At 32.5% G+C, this 22,011-nt stretch overlaps 1 protein-coding gene across 4 annotated transcripts in view; it reads right to left on the minus strand.

Moving 5' to 3' along the window:
• The window catches only part of LOC139511695 (SWI/SNF-related matrix-associated actin-dependent regulator of chromatin subfamily D member 1-like), a 63,413-nt gene that overhangs the window by 14,210 nt on the left and 27,192 nt on the right, over positions 1-22,011 (minus strand). For all 4 annotated transcript variants that reach the window (XM_071298720.1, XM_071298719.1, XM_071298718.1 and 1 more), the window contains 5 exons: positions 16,927-17,041; positions 6,237-6,282; positions 3,754-3,876; positions 744-806; positions 358-417 (listed from right to left, as the gene is read on the minus strand). In XM_071298720.1, the coding sequence (XP_071154821.1) occupies positions 358-417; positions 744-806; positions 3,754-3,876; positions 6,237-6,282; positions 16,927-17,041 (407 nt within the window). The remainder of the gene's footprint in view (positions 1-357; positions 418-743; positions 807-3,753; positions 3,877-6,236; positions 6,283-16,926; positions 17,042-22,011) is intronic.

Below are 22,011 nucleotides of genomic sequence, written 5' to 3' on the forward strand. Positions count from 1 at the left end.
TGTATAATATTAAAAGTTTTTTTTTGACGTTTTATGCAATATGATAACAGATTGATATATAAATCATCTATATTTAAAAGGAACTTGGTAACCTTATGAATATAAAATATAAATTTTGAAGAAAAACAATGCATCAAGTTTGAAGATTTAAAGATTTTAAGAAGGTTTTTGCGAGAGTTCACGTACTTTATTTACAAATGTACATTTAATCGAGAGAATGCATCAAATAACATAATTGGCTAGGGTGTCCATCTAGAAACCAAGAACACTAACAGCAAAAACAGTCAATAAAAGTACCAAACCAAATACAGTTATCGCTCTAATTGTTTAATGAAATATTCTGTCTGGACCACTTACATCTTCTAATAATCTTCCTTCTACTCGAAGCTCCCATGATGCAACAGTCTCTTCTCCATCCTTTAAAAGATATGCTGATTTAACATTTTTGTAGATACACACAATCTGTTTATATGGTCTGTTTTAGCCAAAAAGACTTTGTTTACTTCACATAATAACTGTTTAAATGATCTGTTGTAGTCTGAAATTACTTCGTTAATCAGTGTACTGTCGACAAATACTTGTGAGATAGTTGCAAGAAATAAACATTGTCATCTAAGCATAGAAACAGCATCCCATAAAATTTGACATTAAACTGAACAAACTTCTAAAAGTCTAGTCAGTATTTATTTACTGACACAAAATATCTTATGTAAAATGTTTTATTAAATTACACTTTGACTTACCTCCCCTTCAGCTTTGGCAGGAAAGAATGTGTTGGAAATGAATATTCTTAGTTTTCTCTTTTGCTAAAACACAAGAAGGACAACTTAAGATACAAATATACAAAGTTACAAACATACTAATTGTGTTTGTAAAAACTTTCTTTTTTAAATACGAAACAGAGACTGTTATCATTTTCAAAACAAAGGCAATCTGTGACTATTCTCAATTTGAAAACAGCAACATTTTCAGGAAAGTGCTGTACTGTCACATCCTACCAAAGATCAGTTGATGAACCTATCTTTTTACTGCAAATAATGCCTAGTGTCAATCCATGTCATGCCATGATGGTGGTGTAAGTCTATAGTTATCTACAGAAAGGTTACTTATATTGTGTGATCAACTAGTAGTATTTGGCCTATGAGAAAACATTCTGTTTTGTAACTTTTGTCTTTTCAGTAAGAGTGATAGCCATGTTTAATAGTGTCTTGGAAGATAATAATTATTATTAAACAAGATTCTTAATCATAAGTTCTCAAAAGTTTGATAAAAATATCTTCATCAAATGATTTTTTTTTTTTTGTAACAGTGGTGGCTAAGTTTTAGATAGAATCAATGCAGATCATTAGTGTGTAATTACTGTGTAATTAGTGTGTAATTTACCCTTAGACTGGATGCAATACACCTTATCGCTATTTGTCCGCCATTGCTGGAAATCACACAGGTTCCCGTAAAATTTTGACGTCATAAAACAAAATATCTGACACCACAATGGAAAAATGATTGTTGTTGACGTCAAAAGTGCAAGTGGTCGGGTCAGCCGGGATTAGCAATAAGGTGTATTTGTCCAGCATGTTGTTCTTGAATTTGTTTTTTTATTGTATTTTACATCATTTTTTTCCAGTAAAGGTTGCTGATATGATTGATTGAGATAAAAGTGAATCAACTGTTTAACCATATGGTTGAGATCTCAAAAACATGTTTAACCCCGCCGCATTTTTGCGCCTGTCCCAAGTCAGGAGCCTATAGCCTTTGTTAGTCTTGTAGGATTTTTAATTTTAATTTCTTGTGTATAATTCGGAGTTTAGTATGATGTCCATTATCACTGAACTAGTATACATATTTGTTTAGGGGCAAGCTGAAGGACGCCCCGGGTGTGGGAGTTTCCCGCTACATTGAAGACCCATTGGTGGCTTTCCCCTGTTGTCTGCTCTATGGTCGGGTTGTTGTCGCTTTGACACATTCCCCATTTCCGTTCTCAATTTTATATCTTTTGAGGTGACATAAGTAAACATTACCAAATAGTCTTGTAGCAATTTACTATTTTCCAGCCAAATTAAACCAGATGCTCCGCAGGGCACAGCTTTATACGACCACAGAGGTTGAACCCTGAACGGTTGGGGCAATGGAATATAAAAAAAAATATTTGAAGAAATTTTCTTTTTATTTAAGAAATCTGAAATGAGAAAAATTTACCCCCCCCCCTCCCTTTCCCTTTTTCCAAAACTAATCTCAATTCAAATTTCTAATGGAATTTGCAACAATAACTACTCATTTAAATACATTGTTACGATTTAGTGATCGTATTATTAAATTAATAGTACTCATATTCTCCATATTCTATAGTAGTAATTTTACGAGTCAGCTGTTTTTGTTTACGTGTTTGCATCGCTATTTTTACGATGGAATGTCACCTCGTACAGAATATTCACGGTTGGTTGGCAGGTATTTGTATTATAATTAATGAGGTAATGTGTTTACCTTATTTGCTTACTTATTTTCTTAATGTAATAACTTGTGTTTTAGCCGTAATCATCTAAATCCCAGCAGTGCCATAGTTTATTTACTAGAGAAGCCATATTTATTTGTGTATTGGCGGCCTAATACACCAGATTGCCTGTGAACATAACAAGCGGTTTGATTGGTCAATCCCTTGATCGGAAAATTATAAATAGAAGGTTGACGAAACGAACTTTAGAATTATTCTCATCATCTGCAAGAGCAGTCACATTTCTCGTAGCAATATATATATTTAGTAAACCTAAATCAGAATGTCTGAACCAAAGTCAACCATTAGTATGGTACGCAAGTTTTAATTGTTTTAAGAAAACTTAAACCTTCTAGCACATGGCTATTGTTTGTTTTGCAAAAGTCAACCTTCGACCTACGGGAAAGTCCCGTCAACCATCGTTCCACTTAATCAACCATCTATCGATGCAATAATATGAAAAAGGTTTTCTGGAAACCTACTTTTGTTTTAGGAAATAAGATATATGGATATTTTATTATAAACCAACCCTTTTAAGTATTTCATACTTTTTGGAAATAGAAGGTTGAAAAGTTCAACCTTCTATAAAATCAACCTACGGAAACAGTCAACCCTATGGAAAATTGAGGTCAACCTTCCTGACCTATATTAGGCTATAAATAAAGATGATTACGGCAAATTGTTTATAAATATGAATGTATGTTTTTATGACAATTGTAAATATTGGATTATATAGATACTATATAAAATACCTATTGAAATGTTACCTGACTTAGTTATTATTTCAACCATATACCAACTCAAAGGATCCATGCAAATTATATTCAATCGAGCCTCCTTATTCAATTTAACTTACAACTCGGTTTAAGGGGCAAAATCGTTACAATATACAGATTTGTACATTTGCCTCCTGATACTTGTTTGTTACTTTTCTTGATTGATTGCTGGTGTTTAACACCCATGTCAGTCATTTTGGCTATATCATTGTATTTTGAGAAAGCTGAGTGGCCAGATAGAACCGTAGACCATTGGCCAGAAAAATGGCAATCCTAGTCAATTGAGATCAGAGTTGAACACACCAGTAACATGAGGGGTTCAAATTCAAAACCTCAATGATGACAGGCTAGTGATTGCTGTGAACTACTTAAACCATTCTGCCATTGATTCCCCACCCCTTTTTTTATCTATTTTATAATTCTGGAAAGTTTGGGATATAGTTGCTGTTGTATTTCCTGAACATATATTCAATTAAGTTTGCTATTTACTTTCATTGGTCTTTTTAAAGCTTCCTGAATATCAAGTTTCTTTCTCATTATTGTAGCATCTAACTTTCTTTCAAATGCCAGTAAGTCCATATATGCCTGTGATTCAGGTACTAAATCTCTAACCTACAAAATAAGAAACAACCATCAATGTTATTAATAACTACCATGGGAAAATATATGACTGTCTGATTATGGGGGGGGGGGGGGGGGGGGGGGACCTTCATTTCCTTATTCTTTATTTCCTTTTACCATTTTTCTATTTTGACCACCATTCTTTTTTCTTTATTTTTAAGCACCCCATTATTCTCTATCCTTTATTTTATTTTTTCTCTATTTCTTATTTTTTAGTCCCTTTATTCTGCATTTTTGTCCATTATTCATTTCTTTATTCTGTAAACCCCATGAAGACCCTAAACTATTAGAAAAGGTTCAAAGTAACTAGGATGAACAACTCATTAGGATTTTATTAAATTAACAATATTTTAAAAAGGACTAAATTATAAACCAATAAAAAATCATAAAAGGATAAAATTATAAAACCATAACAAGATATAAAATAATTCAATCAGAACCCATAACAGGATAGAATAAAATGTATGTTTTCCAAGACAATTTAAAAAAAATAATGTTATATAATAAAGATATTATCTTTTTGAAATAGCAATTTATTCATCTTTTAAATTTAAAATAAAAAATTCTTAGATGAAGCAAATACTCCTAAAGTGTTTTTCTGAAGTGAACGAACTGATGAAGACTTTTTACCAAAACCAATTTTGGAATAATTAAGAGAAATTATACATTTGCATCCTTCTGAAATCTGAAATAAATTAAAAAGAAAACCAATCAAAATCTTTCAAGTAATTGATAGGTACCAAATTTAAGTAGCTGAAAAACTGACAAATAGCTTAACATGTTACATAATGTCTATTTGCAAATCATTTTGAAAAACAAATTAGTCATTTGGCGCCTATATATATATCTTATTTACTCTTTGGACTTTTTATTGGGACTTGTTATGAGTTAGTCCAGCCCTTTTTTCAAAGAACATGTGACACAAATGGGGTGTGGTAAAAGTGCAGTACATAAGTTCTATCATCACATGATGAATCCGAAACTATTAATGCCTATTTATAGATCTGATTTGAACTTACAAGTCATATAGTATTTCTACATGATTTTGAGTTTATAAGCCTTTTTTGAAAATCGTCTGCTTTTTACAAATACATTATTAGGGCAATAATGCAGAAAGAAAGTTTTATCAACGCATGCATGCATACAATTCTATTTAATGTGCTAGATGAACTTTCAAATTATTTAAAAAATTATTAATCTATGAACAAGGCATTAATTAACGTATGTTTTAAACACCGCCCAGATCCTACTTTTTGTCACCTATTACCTTGAACAAGAATCAAAGTAGGTTATGCGGTTAAATAAATTAATGTTGGTTGTAACTAATGCGTAAAGCTTAGTACGCTTAAACCTAGTTGTTAACAACATCATTGCAACAATGCCATTAACTATTTGGAATATTTTTAAATCTAAGTCCTGATTGAGTTCACTTTGGAATGACAGAAAAGTTACATTATTTAAAATAGTGACCACTATTTCAATTTGAAATTTTAAATGGTATATTTAATTAAACATTTTATAATTTAAGGGACCTAATTGGTAGGTTGGACAGTATAGACAATGCTAAGAAATTATCAGATTAATGTACCGGTATATTCCAAAGTCAATTTTAGCAACAACGAATTTGATATTAGCTGTTGAAAAAGTACCTCAATAAATGGTTTTGGACTATTATTTTTCATTTTATTTCCAAAGTATATGAAAAAGAACATTTCAACATGAGTAAGTCAAAAGGAAATTTATATAGACCTTATACCATTGATACTATCATCTATAAGATTGCATCACATTACCATGATGCTAAACGGTAATGCCCAGTATCAGTAATGGCGGATGAGACACTGCTATATATGCCAAATGTACTTATTGGTTGGGCAATAAAACATTCATTTGGTCAATTCTTTTTATTTAAAAGGGTAACTCAATTAAAACAATCAATTTTGGATCATTCTGAAGACTCATTTACAAAGTAGTTTTTTAAGGGAGTGGGGAATTATATATATGAAACATCTCTTCCGTGCAAAATATGACCTTCTTATACTAGTTTAAATCCAGAGCAATCCCAAAATCAGAACAGGACCTTTAATAATTCATATCAGGACTGTAATTTAAAATTTCTTTACTACTGTCAATATATAGTACCCATGTAATCTATATATAGAAACAATTTAGTTATATTTATCATTAAATGTAAACAACAACCATCTGTCTTATAAATGGTTTATAAACCTACAAAGTACTCTATTAAACATTCACATGCCTCATTTCCATTTAAAGTTATCAACAAACAAAATTTACCTGACAAAACTACATGTACAGACTTGGGAGAATATGTGACTTATTGTACGTACCCTTTGTGGTAAAATTTTATCAGCCACTTTCTTCTTTTTTTGTTTCCTGAAAAATATAAATAAAAAGTTTTTAGAAGTAATAAACAATGTCATAAGAACTACAACTTTGCAAAATCTAAGTTTCCAGATGACTTAATTGTTCACCATACAAACAAGAGTCCTATTTATATAATAATTTATATCCTCAATCAGCTGTCACAAAAATCTCAGCAACATTCATGTATAACTTTGTATGCATCAGTATTATTAAGTGTGATTTCAATTTCAAGCACTGGGTAGATATCACTTGTAGAAGGGACTATTAGTCAGTGAATCAGTACCTATATGATTTACGACAATTTTTTTTTTATAGCACCATTGATAACTTTAGAAATTAATTTAAAACTTAGGCTCAGGGAAAATTAACCTTTGATGCATTTGGCTATTCTCTTTGGGTCCATTTTGGTCAAACTTTGGATTCAGTATCATTTGTGGGATATGAATTTTTGTTGGAATCGGTCAATATTCAATCGAGTACAAATTTTACAGGCTTGCATGCAGACTTAGGCAAAACCCAAAACAACAAGAATGTGTACATAGTACATGGATGACCCACAGCGCTAGTGTTTTCTATGGGTCAAAACTCTAACTTGGCATTATAATCAAAAAGATCTTATCAAAGGGAACATTTGTACTTAGTTTCAAGTTGATTGGACTTCGCCTTCCTAAAAATGTACATTGACCAAAAACTAAAATCTGAAGCAGAATAGACAAAAAAAACCAAAAAAACAGACAGACAGACAGAAAAACACAATGCCCAAATGTGGAGCTTAAACAATAGATCATCTCTGATTGATTATGGAGAAGTTCAAACTTCCCTTATTACTCTTAACTGCTTTATTTTTTGTTAAAAATGTAACAAGAGGTCACAAGTATAAGAGAAAAGAGAGGATATGAGATATCCATATATGACACAAAATCAGTATGTGCACAAAAAGCAAAGGAAAAGCACTTTCATTTTTGTTCAAAGATTATTCCGATTTCAGGAAAATCAGCATACAGTTCTATGCATAAGATAGCAGAATGCGAGGTCCTACTACTGAGATACTCACTTAGTCGCATGATTCACCTTAACAAAAACCTTGCAACAATTTGTGAATTTACAGTACTCTTAATTTATAAGAACACTTTCATTTACATAAGTTTTTTTTAGAAAATCAGTTTCACTTGAAAAATGACCACATTTCAATTTAAAAATCAAGAGATCAAATAATATAATAACATCATAAAAGTCCACTGAACTTAATTTTGACCATACAAAATACTAGTTCATCTAGCCTCCAAACAATTTAGTCTTCCACCTAAATGAGCAATAATCATGGCAGAACTTTGTTTTATTACAAAATAATAAACACTATGGCTGACCGATATTTTTTAAAGATATTTAATAGCATTCTATTTGTTAAGTTAACCTTGGATCTTTATCATAGATCATCACTATAGTTTTGTATTTTCAACCTATAACTGTAGATACTTTAAATATTGCTCTACTTCTTTAAATATTGCTCTACTTCAAGTACAATTGGGTATTTCTAAGGACAAATTATGGAACAACAAAAATAGTATAAGATAAGATAGATTGTAAAGAACAAGCTGTGCAATGGGGACATGCTTAACACACCTCCCTGAAGTTTACATTACAATTAGATGATGCTTTTGTTATCAAATATACCCATGCCATTTCAAATCTTATGAAAGTTTTGAAATATTTTGAAAGCTTAAGGTTTCTGCTCTATAGTCAGTTTGTTGTCTCTTTGACGCATTCCCCATTTCCATTCTCAATTTTATGGGAGAGTATAAACGAGATTTGAATATACTCTGCCAAAATGGAATATTATATTCTGATATGTTCAAAATATAATATAAATAATTGTTTGTTTTCAAGCTACTGGGTTGTGAAAGAATGAGACATTTCATAGCAAGGGATTATACAGAGAACAAGAATATGTCCATAGTAAAAGGATGCCCCATCCACACTATCATTTTCTATGTTCAATGGACCATGAAAATGGGGGGAAATCTTAAATTTGGCATTAAAATTAGAAAGATCATACCATGATCAGGAACATGTGTACTACATGTAAGTTTCAAGTTGATTGGACTTCAACTTCATCAAAAATACCACGACCAAAACGAGGACAAACGGACGGACGTACAAATGTACATAAATAGGGCAAAAAAAGAAAGATCATATCATAGGGAACATGTGAACTAAGTTTTAAGTTGATTGGACTTCATCAGACTACCTTGAGCAAAAACTTTTACATCAAGCTGGACAGACAGACAAACAGACGGACAAAAAGACAGACATAAGGGCAGATGAACCAACAGACACACAGACCGAAAAACATAATGCCCCTAAATGTTAATGGGGCATAAAAAGCATCATTAAGTGAATAAAAGGTAAACTATACATGTTAGAATTTAGGAATAAAATATGAGATTTAAATAACTCTTATCAAATTCTTTCAGAATCTCAAATGAAAAACAGGAGTCACCACACTTATTTTTCAGCTATAACACAAATAATGATCTATTTTCTATTACATATTTGAATTGATTAGATATATAGGTGAAAAATTGCTTGTATGCAAAAAACCTTGGGATAAAAAACTGTATCCATATGCCCTTAAATGATTAATATACAATGAATGTTGATACATATGAAAGTAAAACAAATACAACTTTCTATTATGAATGTTTCCAAATGTATACCATGGGAATCAACTATTGGTTTTGTCACTTTTAAACACAGAGATAGTCCTATTACATGTACTTTTTTAAAATAAGACCTTTTACATTCCATTGTAATTAAAATCAAGAAAGTACAGTGGATCTTTAATCTATTTCATTTTGATAACAGGTAGACAGACATTAATAGATAAACAACTGGATGAACAAACAGTCTACAGGCGGCAATCAAAATCACTTTATGCAAACAGCTGCACAAAAATTTCACTTCAAATCTTTAAATGGTGACTCATCCTCAACAAAAAAGTAACACTTGTCAATAGTAAACATACCCAGACCACCTCACCTAAAAAGAAACACAAATTGGGCCAAGATTACAATAGCTTAGAAGGAACATCTTTTTCTTACCGAAAAAAGCCCATAACTTAGTCATAACAAAGCGGAATTCCTTACTAGAGTTCAAATTACATAACTACACAAGTTATGGAGCTTTTCTGTGAAGGTCCATTCTGTTCAAGTGTAAATTGATATACATTTGTAAGAAGATGTGGTATCAGTGCCAATGAGGCAAAGTTCTCTCCATATCCAAGTCAGAAGATTGTATAAAAAAGTTTCTCAAACTTATGAATGAAAAGTCATTTTTTTGGTATGGAAAATCATCATTTCAATCCCAAATTCAAATGTAATGCAAAAAATACTAATTCACTGCTTTGCAGGGTGTGTAACAGAATGATCTTTTTTTTAAAGCTTTAAATAAAAATACATGTGCCTTTCAGAAGTGATAACAAATTTCATCATTGAATTCCAAGTTTTTTTTTTCAAAGAAACAAAGCAGAAAAAATTTCTGACCAAAAGCAGGATGGGAGAAGGTGCATATACTATAGCCTGACTTAGCTTGGCCCTAATATTAAGTCAGTGCAATAAAGGCATTCACAAATGAAATTACTTTGTTTAAGTCAGTGCAATAAAGGCATTCACAAATGAACTAACTTTGTTTAAGTCAGTGCAATAAAGGCATTCACAAATGAACTTACTTTGTTTATCAATCTTATGCAAATTCTTATTCATGTTACATAAAGAAAAGTCTATATTAAATCTATCATTGTCAGTAACAAGATTGTACATCAAAGATGTGATCAAACAATTTGACTGTTTATAGGATAAAAATGTATGCAAAAACTATCAGACAGAAAGGTCTAACATGAGGTATTAGTCACCGTATTACATAACATATTTAACAAATCGATACAACACTAGGTAAATATGTAGTTCATATAAAGTTCTATAATGTTGGAAACTAGACCATTTCTGAAAGATTAAGAAGCTCCCACTACTGTATACTTTTGACAACAATTGGCTCTATGGTGCATTTAGTAGGACTTGTTCTTGGCATCTACTTCTTTCATAAGAGGTGGACTTTTGATTGATTGATTGATTTTTGATCACTTTCAGCAATATTGGCTATTTCTGAGCAGCAATTTTATTATTGGTGGAGGACCCCCTATATATAGCTAGTGCCAAGAGAAAACCATTAATTGACCATCATAAAACCCAGGAAATTAAGATTGGAGTTAGTCTCACCTGCCACATGTGGGACTCAAATTCACTTCCTCAATGTTGACATACTAGCTAGTGACTGAGTAGTAGAACAAACTTAGACCACTCGACAACAACAAAGGCCTAGAGGAAATTTGAAATTTCTGGATAGATGAATAATTATAAACATGACTTTTTTTTAATTTTAGCATAACTTTTATTTTCTGGGCGCACAAAAAGTCTGACCAAACTAAAATCATGAAATTTTGTCTTGAATTTCTATGTGTTAAAATAAATTGTCACTATAGAATAATCACTATTTCAAGATATGACCTATGTTTTTCCCAATTTGATAATTTGGTCAGTTACTTATTCAGAGAATTGACTGGCTTTAAACCAGCACAAAGTGTGTATCAATCAACCTTATAATCTTTTTAATAATCAAAAGTATTCAAGACTGCCTGTACTTTAATGCAGCTCTTTTATTATGACAACATCATAACCTAATTGGCAGACGAACATATTTGAAAAAGTGCTAAATTTTCCCCTTAATTTGTACTATGACATGCATTTTTTTTTGTAATGGAATAATTAAGCATTAAGTTATGTAATAGGATTAATTTCTTATTGTTGAACATTTCACCTTCTGAAATGTTCTCAGTGCATTTCAGAAAATTACCTAGTCTCATTTGCAGATATAAAAAAGTATATAAGTATTTGATAAATAATAGAACTGGTTTTGGAAAGAAATACAATTGGGAAATTGAGGAGGTTTGGCTTTGATTTTGGAAGTTTATACATTTATAACTGAAGATTATTTTAACCTGTTACTTGTATGATTAATCTGTTAAAGATAATCTGTTCCAAAGTTAATCTTATAATACAAAAGTAAGAAGAGGTATGATTGCCCATGAGACAACTAACCTTATATAATAATACATGAACAAAAGATGTAAACATTTATATAATTCTTTTTAGGCCTATTTTAGTTACCATATAATCTATCTTATGTTGATTCAGTTATTTTCGTGGGATTCAATTTTCTTGGATTGAGGAAAACTTGCATGGTTTTGCATGGTTTTGCCAAAGTCTGCAGACCAGCCTATAGAAAATTTGTTATTCGTTGTACATTTAATTTTGTGGTTCACCTGTACCCAAGAAATCCATGAAAATTGGTATCCAACGAATAATAATAAATCCACAGTATCTATTTTATTCTATATCATCGCTTAGAATCAAAACCAGCAATATCAGAATAATTTATTTGGTCTTCGAACTGCATTGATTCAAGCACTACTTATATAATTATGGGTGCATAAAGACTTAACAGGCAGTTGGTCTGCTAAATGATAGGTCTGGTAATTTATAAGCTTTCTTCCCCATCAGTTTTTTCTTTGGCAAGACAGTCCAATATGGAACATGCAAGACTCTCATGTGAAGTCAAGGTCTTTAAACACCCCATAGAAGTAAGACTGTCCAAACAAAACTTTATACTTGACTACTGTTTCCATTTCTTGTCACATGTGGGTAGAATCAGACAAACTAGGTCTATTTTTATCATATTTTATCTATTTATTACAAATTTATGTTTGCATGTTTGTTAAAAACTGTCTGTTACCCTTTAACATTCTAAAATAGGTCAATTTGACCAATAGGACAAGTTTACAGACAACTAGTTTGTATTAGGTCTTGTATCTTTGACAGTTTTTGACATACATAGATGGGGTTGAGGGCTCAAGTCCATACAGGAATGCCAGTAACATGATTTTATGTTCCAATAAAATGCTTCGCAGAGCACAGCTGGATACAACCATAAACATCCAACCCTGAACAGTTGGGGCAATAATGGACACAATATTCCCGCTTGATACAGGTCTGAATATGGATCGCAATTAAATCTTTGACACATAATAGGTTTCTGACAGAGAATAACTTTAGTCAAAGAACTCAGATTGGTTATATGATGTGAATTTATATCTAATTTTGCTATTGTACAATTCACCATGCTGTAGCAAATTGACCCCCCCCCCCCCAAAAAAAAAAATACAAAATACAAAATACAATACACTATGGTTTTTTTTGGGGAAAAAAAATAATTGAAGAAATTTTCTTTTTAATTTCTGAAATCTTAAGAAAAATTGTTCCACCCACAATTTCTCCCTCCCCCCCACCCTCTTTCTGCCCCAGGTTATTTAAACTTAACATTTAATTAAAAGTAATTGTCCATTAACCATTAACAAGGACACCCTTGTTTTCTCCCCTTTTTTGCCCCTAATTCCTAAACAGTTTGAGCCATAATCCCTCAAAGCCAATCATAACCATCCCTTTCTGTTATTGAACCTTGTGGTATATAATTTCAGAGATCCATACACCATTCCACAAGTTATTGTCTGGAAACTAGAAAAATGCTTAATTTTTTCCCATTTTGGCCCATAATCCATAAACTGTTAGGACCAAAATCCCCAAAATCAATCCCAACCTTCCTTATGTGTTTCTAAACCTTGTGGTTTAATTTCATATATTTCTATTCACTTATACTAAAGTTATTGTCTGGAAACCAAATGTCTTCGGACGACGAAGCCAGACTGCAATGACTACAATGTGATATTATTTGACATGTGAAGTGAATTTGTCTCTTACTGACTGGAATTTTTTTCTCTGAAAACTATTTTGATTTTTAATTTTAAATAGAATATTTTCACAGAATATTGTAAAGCAAATCACTGATTTGAAGGAAATGATTATTCATTTTAACTGTGCCATATGCATGTGTTTTAAAAACATTTTATAACCAGATGCTCCGCAGGGAGCAGCTTTATACGACCGCAGAGGTTGAACCCTGAACGGTTGGGGCAAGTATGGACACAACATTCAAGCTGGATTCAGCTCTAAATTTGGATTGTGATTAAATAGTTGACACAGTATAGGTTTCTGACACAGAATGAATGTGGTCTAATGAACTTAAAATATTTGTTTTGCCTTTGAGCAATTCACTATGCTGTTGAATATTAATCCTCTCAAAAACATGTTTGAAGAAATTTTCTTTTTATTTATGAAATCTGAGAAAAATTTAACCCCACCCCTCCCCCATTTCAAAAGAATTCAATTTTTGTTAAAATCAAACTTAGTTTAATTTTGGACCCTTTGGACTTTAATGTAGACCAATTTGAAAATGGGACCAAAAATTAAGAATCTACACAGTTAGATTTGGCATATCAAAGAACCCCAATTATTCAATTTTTGATGAAATCAAACAAAGTTTAATTTTGGACCCCCATTTGGACCAACTTGAAGACTGGCCAATAATCAACAAGAGTGCACACGCTGAAATGTCTCGCCTTCTATACTAATCATTGATATTATGTTGATAGTCCTAAGTATAAAGCTAAGCTTTAATACAACTGTCACATAAACTTAACATTAACCAAGATAACTAAACAAAGACCAATGAACCTTGAAAATGAGGTCAAGGTCAGATGAACCATGCCAGGCAGACATGTACAGCTAACAATGCTTCTATACAACATATAAAGTTGACCTATTACTTCTAGTTTAAGAAAAATAGACCAAAACACAAAAACTTAACACTGTGCAATGAACCGTGAAAATGAGGTCACGGTCAAATAAAACCTGCACGACTGACATAAAGATCATAAAATATTTCCATACACCAAATATAGATGACCTATGGCATATAGTATTAGATAAAAAGACCAAAACTCAAAAACTTAACTTTGAACACTGAACCATGAAAATGAGGTCAAGGTCACATGACACCTGTCCGCTAGATAGGTACACCTTACAATCATTCCATACAACAAATATAGTAGACCTATTGCATATAGTATGAGAAAAACAGACCAAAACACAAAAATTTAACTATAACCACTGAACCATGAAAATGAGGTCAAGGTCACATGACATCTGCCCGCTAGATAGGTACACCTTACAATCATTCCATACAACAAATATAGTAGACCTATTGCATATAGTATGAGAAAAACAGACCAAAACACAAAAATTTAACTATAACCACTGAACCATGAAAATGAGGTCAAGGTCACATGACATCTGCCCGCTAGATAGGTACACCTTACAATCATTCCATACAACAAATATAGTAGACCTATTGCATATAGTATGAGAAAAACAGACCAAAACACAAAAATTTAACTATAACCACTGAACCATGAAAATGAGGTCAAGGTCAGATGACACCTGCCAGTTGGACATGTACACCTTACAGTCCTTCCATACACCGAATATACTAGCCCTATTGCTTGTAGTATCAGAGATATGGACTTGACCACCAAAACTTAACCTTGTTCACTGATCCATGAAATGAGGTTGAGGTCAAGTGAAAACTGTCTGACAGACATGAGGACCTTTCAAGGTATGCACATATCAAATATAGTTATCCTATTACTTATAATAAGAGAGAATTCAACATTACAAAAAATCTGAACTTTTTTTTCAAGTGGTCACTGAACCATGAAAATGAGGTCAAGGACATTGGGCATTTGACTGACGGAAACTTCGTAACATGAGGCATCTATATACAAAGTATGAAGCATCCAGGTCGTCCACCTTCTAAAATATAAAGCTTTTAAGAAGTTAGCTAACACCGCCGCCGCCGCCGCCGTAGCCGCCGCCGCCGTAGCCGCCGCCGGATCACTATCCCTATGTCGAGCTTTCTGCAACAAAAGTTGCAGGCTCGACAAAAATCTAAGTACATTTTTAGATTCAGCATATCAAAGAACCCCAAGGATTCATTTTTTGTTAAAATCAAACTAAGTTTAATTTTGGACCCTTTGAACCTTAATGTAGACCAATTTGAAAACGGGACCAAAAATTAAGAATCTACATACACAGTTAGATTCGGCATATCAAAGAACCCCAATTATTCAATTTTTGATGACATCAAACAAAGTTCAATTTAGACCCTTTGGGCTCCTTATTTCTAAACTGTTGGGACCAAAACTCCCAAAATAAAACCCAACCTTCCTTTTATGGTCATAAACCTTGTGTTTAAATTTCATAGATTTCTACTTACTTATACTAAAGTTATGGTGCGAAAACCAAGAATAATGCTTATTTGAACCCTTTTTTGGCCCCTAATTTCTAAACTGTTGGAACCAAAACTCCCAAAATCAATCCCAACCTTCCTTTTGTGTTAAAATTTCATAGATTTCTATTCTGTTTTACTAAAGTTAGAGAGCGAAAACTAAAAGTATTCGGGCGACGACGACGACAACGACGACGACGACGCCAATGTGATACCAATATACGACCAAAAATTGTTCAATTTTTGCGGTCGTATAAAAACTAAAATTAAAACAGGTGCATATATATGTGAAATATATTTGATTCATAGAGTATATTGTGTAATAGTGATATAACAAACTAAAACTGCACTCAAAATATATGGGTTTTTTTTTAATATTTTTTTTTTTTTGCAAAAGAAATGAAAAAAATCAATAAATGTCCTGAAACTCATTTGCAAAAGCAGTAACATAACTGTGTCTTATTAAGTGTTTGATGATGAATATGTTGAAAACACTATTAAAGGAATAGTTATAAATATATTTTTGAAAAATACGAAGATTTCAAACTTGATTTGGGTTTTGTGGTAATATGCATTGTGTGTAAATTTCATAACATTTCGTTGAGACTAAGTTAGAGAACTGAAACCAATTTTGGGATGTATGGATGTACATGCAGTCTGACAAGGGTAAAACTTAATGCCCCATCTGCTACAGCGGGGGGGGGGGGGGGGGGGGGGGGAATAATATACACCAAAAAATATTAATTTAGATCAATTTGAATTTCCGCCATCTTTCTATTCTATATTTTAATTGCTGTTCATGAACATTGCATCTTTCTATTCTATATTAATTGTTGTTCATACACATTGTGTCTAGCTTTGTTCATCATGCACTTTATCACTGGTAAATAAACCCATACATTCTCTCAAAGTTTCATTTCATTTATGTTCTACTGATTTTCATGTTATTCTTTGGTTAACATGAACCACAAATTTGAATGGTCAACTTAGTATAACTTTTCTTATAGGCTTGTTTAAGGCTGTACGGTGACCTATAGTTGTTAATTTCTGTGTCATTTGGTTTCTTGTGGAGAGTTGGTGAAGAGTTGTCTCATTTGCAATTATACCACATCTTTTCTATATTTAGCTAGGACGTCCATAAACATACATATTTCCCTTAATTCACTTAAATTAGTACCATAAAGAATAAATGAATCCACAGTATAAGAGGTCAAAGAGGGAAAACATAATACTTTTGATTGATTGATTGTTGGTTGCTTTACGCCGCATTAGCACAAAAAGGCTATATCGCGGCGAGAGCTAATTCGAATACTTTTGAACATTACTGCAAGACTTTTTAACAAAGGATGATTATCTTACGCTTTCATATGATGAACTGTTCTGGGATCTGGTAATCTTTTCCGATCCATTGGAGTCTGCATTCCAGGTGGTCCAGGCGGTGGGGGCATGCCTGGAGACATACCTGATCTCATACCTGTAAAGTAAACATTGATTTTTATAACAAGATTGACTACAGACACTGACAAACTGACAATAAAGTAAACAGACAGACAGACATCAGTAGTACAGACAGTGTTTTGATAATATGTATAATTATTTTTCCTTTTTTGTAGAAGCAGTCTGTGCCAAACTGTTTTAGGTTTGTCTGACCGAATAAGAAGTTTGAACTTGTTTACTATATATTTAACCAAAATGTTTTTTAAAGTTCTGTCAGACCAAATGATATTTTGTCTGACATTTTGTCGGTCAGACAGAGTTTGTGATACACTGTAAGGAATAATATAGGGAAAATTCTGAATGTTGCTTCTAAATAAAGGTAATAATTTGATTTCATTATGTTTTACCACGTATACACCAATCTTTTCTACCTTTTCTTTCTTTCCTCCCCTATCACACTTTTACATATTTTTTTTTAAACTTTTTACTTAAATGTATGTTTTCTGAAATAATTTCTTTTCAAGGTCAAGTTTACATTAATAAGGTGAATACACCCACATTATAAACATTATAAATTTGTGAATTCATAGCTGATCTAAAACCAAGACACCTAGTAGTAGAGACTTTAAATAAGGCAACTGACCTTTTTAAACTAACAAAACGAAAACATTTGTCAGGATGAGGTAACTGACATCTCACAAAGCCTTAAAAATATTAATAGTGTCCTTGAATTCATCTATCCAAAGGCCATCAGAAAACTGTCAAAGCTTTTATAACAAAATCCTAGTAGGAAAATAAATCTGCTGAGAAAATGTTTCACAATGAAAAATATGGATAGTTTTCAAATCAGGGGAAATTTGAAAAAAAAATCAACAGGAAAAATGAAAGACGAATCAATTAAACTGCATAAAGCATGTAATGAGAATTGTTTTAAAAGCAGATACCAGAAGTATCTTTGTCAATTTTTCTATCTATGACAAAGGCAAAGTTTGAAAGCAGTTGATGTCAAATTATTCCTCATGATTATCCACAACATACAATTCCAAGCCAAACTACATGTACCTCAAGCAAAGCTCACTATAAGATACCCAATATATTGTAATTCTTGTATGCCTGTACCAAGCCAGGCTATCTTTACCATGCGTTATTGATTGTTGTTGTTTTTGTTGAATATATATACACTGTGTCTGTTTTTTTGTAGAGGTCAAGTGTTGGTTTCTGATGTGTTCTTTGAAGTATTTCTAACAATTCCTGCTTTCCCTTTTCTTTTCTTATAGATTATTGTATTAATCTTGGCCTAAGAGACACGCTATCCAACCTTTTTTGCAACGAGACCTTTGATGGTGGCAAACAATTGTATCAAGGATTATTACTATCAACCCATGTGGCCTCTTATATAATTACAGCTAAGAAAATACAAGAGCTAAAAAAAATCTTGACAACAATTTCAAATAAAAACAAGAGGCTGTCACAACGACAGCAAACCGGATTTATTAATATTTATTTGTGTCCTGGCAATATCACAAGAACCATTACTGATGAATGGTGAAAGTGAAAATTGTCAATATCAAATTTGACCTCCATTTTGTCATCAGTATCAACATCTTAAAATTTGAAAAGCTTAGATTGAATGGTTCATGAGTAAATGCAACAACGTGAATGGAAACGCCATTTCACAATCTTTCAAGAACCATAACTCCTGAACGGTAAAAGTCAAAATCGTCATTATTGAATTTGACCTCTATTTTGTCATCAGTAACAACATATTAAAATTTGGGAAGCTTTGGTAAAACAGTTCATGCGTAAATGCACGAACACAACTGGAAACACCATTTTTCAATCTTTCAAGAACCATAACTCCTGAATGGTAAAAGTCAATATCGTCATTATTAAACTTGACCTCCATTTTGTCATCAGTAACAACATATTAAAATTTGGGAAGCTTAGGTAGAACAGTTCATGCGTAAATGCACGGACACGACTGGAAACTCCATTTTTCAATCTTTCAAGAACCATAACTCCTGAACGGTAAAAGTCAAAATCGCCATTATTGGACTTGATCTCCATTTTGTCATCAGTAACAACATATTAAAATATGGAAAGCTTAGGAAGAACAGTTCATGCGTAAATGCAGGGACACGACTGGAAACTCCATTTTTCAATCTTTCAAGAACCATAACTCCTGAACGGTAAAAGTCAAAATCGCCATTATTGAACTTGACCTTCATTTAGTTGTCAGTAACAACATATTAAAATTTTAAAAGCTTTGGTTGAACGGTTCATGAGTTAATGCACGGACAACATTTGATTCCCGCCCGCCCGCCCGACCGACCGACCGCCCGCCCGCCCGCCTGCCCGCCCGACCGCCCGCCCACCGTACATCCCCAAATCAATAACCGACATTTTTGTCACAAAAATCCGGTTAATTACTGATATAAAAATCAGATGTGTTTAACTTAAAAATACAATATAAAGTAGTCTCTATATATGGATCTTCTATAAAACACCAGTAAAATATGATAAAACCCTGAGATGACCTTGAACTATCAATTGCTGATTTGTATCAATAATGGTGGTACCAAACCTAATTAAGCTCATACAATTGTCATAAATTTTGACAAAATAATTATTTTCACCCTTTGACAAACTTCTGTTGGAAATATAGCGGTTTGACAAACACTTTTTTTTATTATTGAGAAGCTTAATATTACCTCGACTGTTACTAAGAACCTGATTAAAACTTTCAGCTGATTTTTACAAAGATATATAACAGTTGATGATGGAAGAGTTTAACGACCATAACTGGATTTACATCCCTCCCAACGTTGGTACATATTCCAGTAGTGTTACATTGTATGTACCACCTTAAATCACAAGCCTAGGCAATGGACACCACAAATAAAATATGGGAGTTTTTTAATATGTCTCCCCCAAAGAAGGTTCTCCATTGCAGATCTTTTTTATGATTTTAAAACTTTAACAAGATTTTGAAAGTGGAATCATTTACCATGTTTACTCAAGTTTGAAGAGAAAAATCCAAGAGTCAAGAATTCACATGGTCTTCCATACAAAAAGGTTCCTCTCCTTTTTTTTTTATATAATAGTACCAATTCAAGGTTTCAATGAGTGGAAGCTCTTCATCAAATTGAAGAGGAGGAGCCAAAAAAGGGGGGTTGCCATGCTGCAAATAAGTAATGACTGACAGACTGAACCACTTGACAAAATGATTTTCCCCTAAAAAATATGTGTTGCAAAAGTACAATAATTGTGTTAAATATCAGTGGCGGATCCAGAACTTTTCATAAGGGGGGGCCCGCTGACTGATCTAAGAGGGGGCCCACTCCAGTCATGCTTCAGTGATTCCCTATATAATCAACCAAATTTTTCCAACAAAAGGGGGGGCCCGGGCCCTCCAGGGCCTCCCCCTGGATCCGCCTATGAATATTACTAAAATAAAAGTAACAAAGATTGTCAAAAAAAGTTAACACAAAAAAATTATCACATGTTTCAATCTGAGAGGGTCTAGGTGCAGTTTCTTCAATCATGTATTTTTCATCTTTTAAGTTTAAGCCATTTTTCTCTATTCTTTATAAATGTTGCTCATCATGCTAAATATATTCTTCATATTTAAGTACCCCATCATTCTCTTATTCTTTATTCTTTTGCCTATTTTTCTCAGATCATTATTTTTCTGACCCATTTTTCTATAATATAGGCCCATTAATTTCTATTCGGTAAACCCCCTCCATGGAGACCCTCACAGAAGTTCACTGATATAAATGTAAATAAACATGTAGTGTTTATTTCAAGCCTCAGGTATGTACTGATTTTGGACAAGGTTGTTCTGTTATCGGGACAATGTGAGGCTTTGTGTTCCATTTAAAAACCCTATTCACATTTTTATATATATATATATATATAGCACATGTACACCACAATTTCAACCTTCGCATACAAGAATATATTTCTATCTTAAATAATATCATGTAAGATAGAAATTGTGTCCTAGATTTTATACACAAATGTTAGTATCGTAAAACAATATATAATAAGCCAATGCAAACTGTAACAGGAAGTAACCTATCTGTACCCAAAACTAACATGCAAATCAGAAACTTAATGCACAATGCTTTATATACTAAACATGCTACATGTACTGTGAAGTAAATACAAATGTAAGTTAAAAGAAGCTTTTATTGACCAATATTTACCTAAGGTAAAAAGAACCATACATATTTTTATAAATTGCATATTTATATTTCTCTAATTCTTATCCGATTTATACAAATCCTATTTTAACTTGATTGGGGCATCACTGATAAGTCTTTTCTAGACTGCCACACATAATTTTAGCCTGTTATCTATGATGAGTTTGTTTAAAAAAATGTCACCTGAATTTGTAAATAGCTAAAATATACGGACCGCAAAATTTGTGAAAATGAATACACACCAAAATTAAACGCTACCCAGAGCGCAGCCTGATACAACCGCAGAGGTTGAACCCTGAACAGTTGGGGCAAGTATGGACACAACATTTAAGCTTGATACAGCTCTGAATTTGGATTGTGATTCAATAGTTGACACAGCATAGGTTTCTGACACAGAATGAATGTGGTCTAATTAGAACTTTAAAATTTGAAATTGGATATTTATCTTTTATGGTCCAATATCCAAAATCTAAATACATGGCTAATTTCAGCACATCAAAGAACCTCAAGAATTCAATTTTTGATGAAATCAAATAAAGTTCAATTTTGGACCCTTTAGACTTCAATGTGGACCAATTTGATATCGGGGCCCAAATATCAAAAATCTAAATACATGGTTAGATTCAGCATATCAAAGAACCCCATATATTCAATTTTTTATGAAATCAAACAAAGTTTAATTTTGGACCCCGATTTGGACCAACTTGAAAACTGGGCCCATAATAAAAAATATAAGTACATGTTCAGATTCATATAACTATTCAAATAAACTATGGTAAAAGTCTACAGATTTCTTGAC

This window comes from Mytilus edulis, chromosome 2 (genome assembly GCF_963676685.1).
Source record: "Mytilus edulis chromosome 2, xbMytEdul2.2, whole genome shotgun sequence".
Taxonomy (NCBI): domain Eukaryota; kingdom Metazoa; phylum Mollusca; class Bivalvia; order Mytilida; family Mytilidae; genus Mytilus; species Mytilus edulis.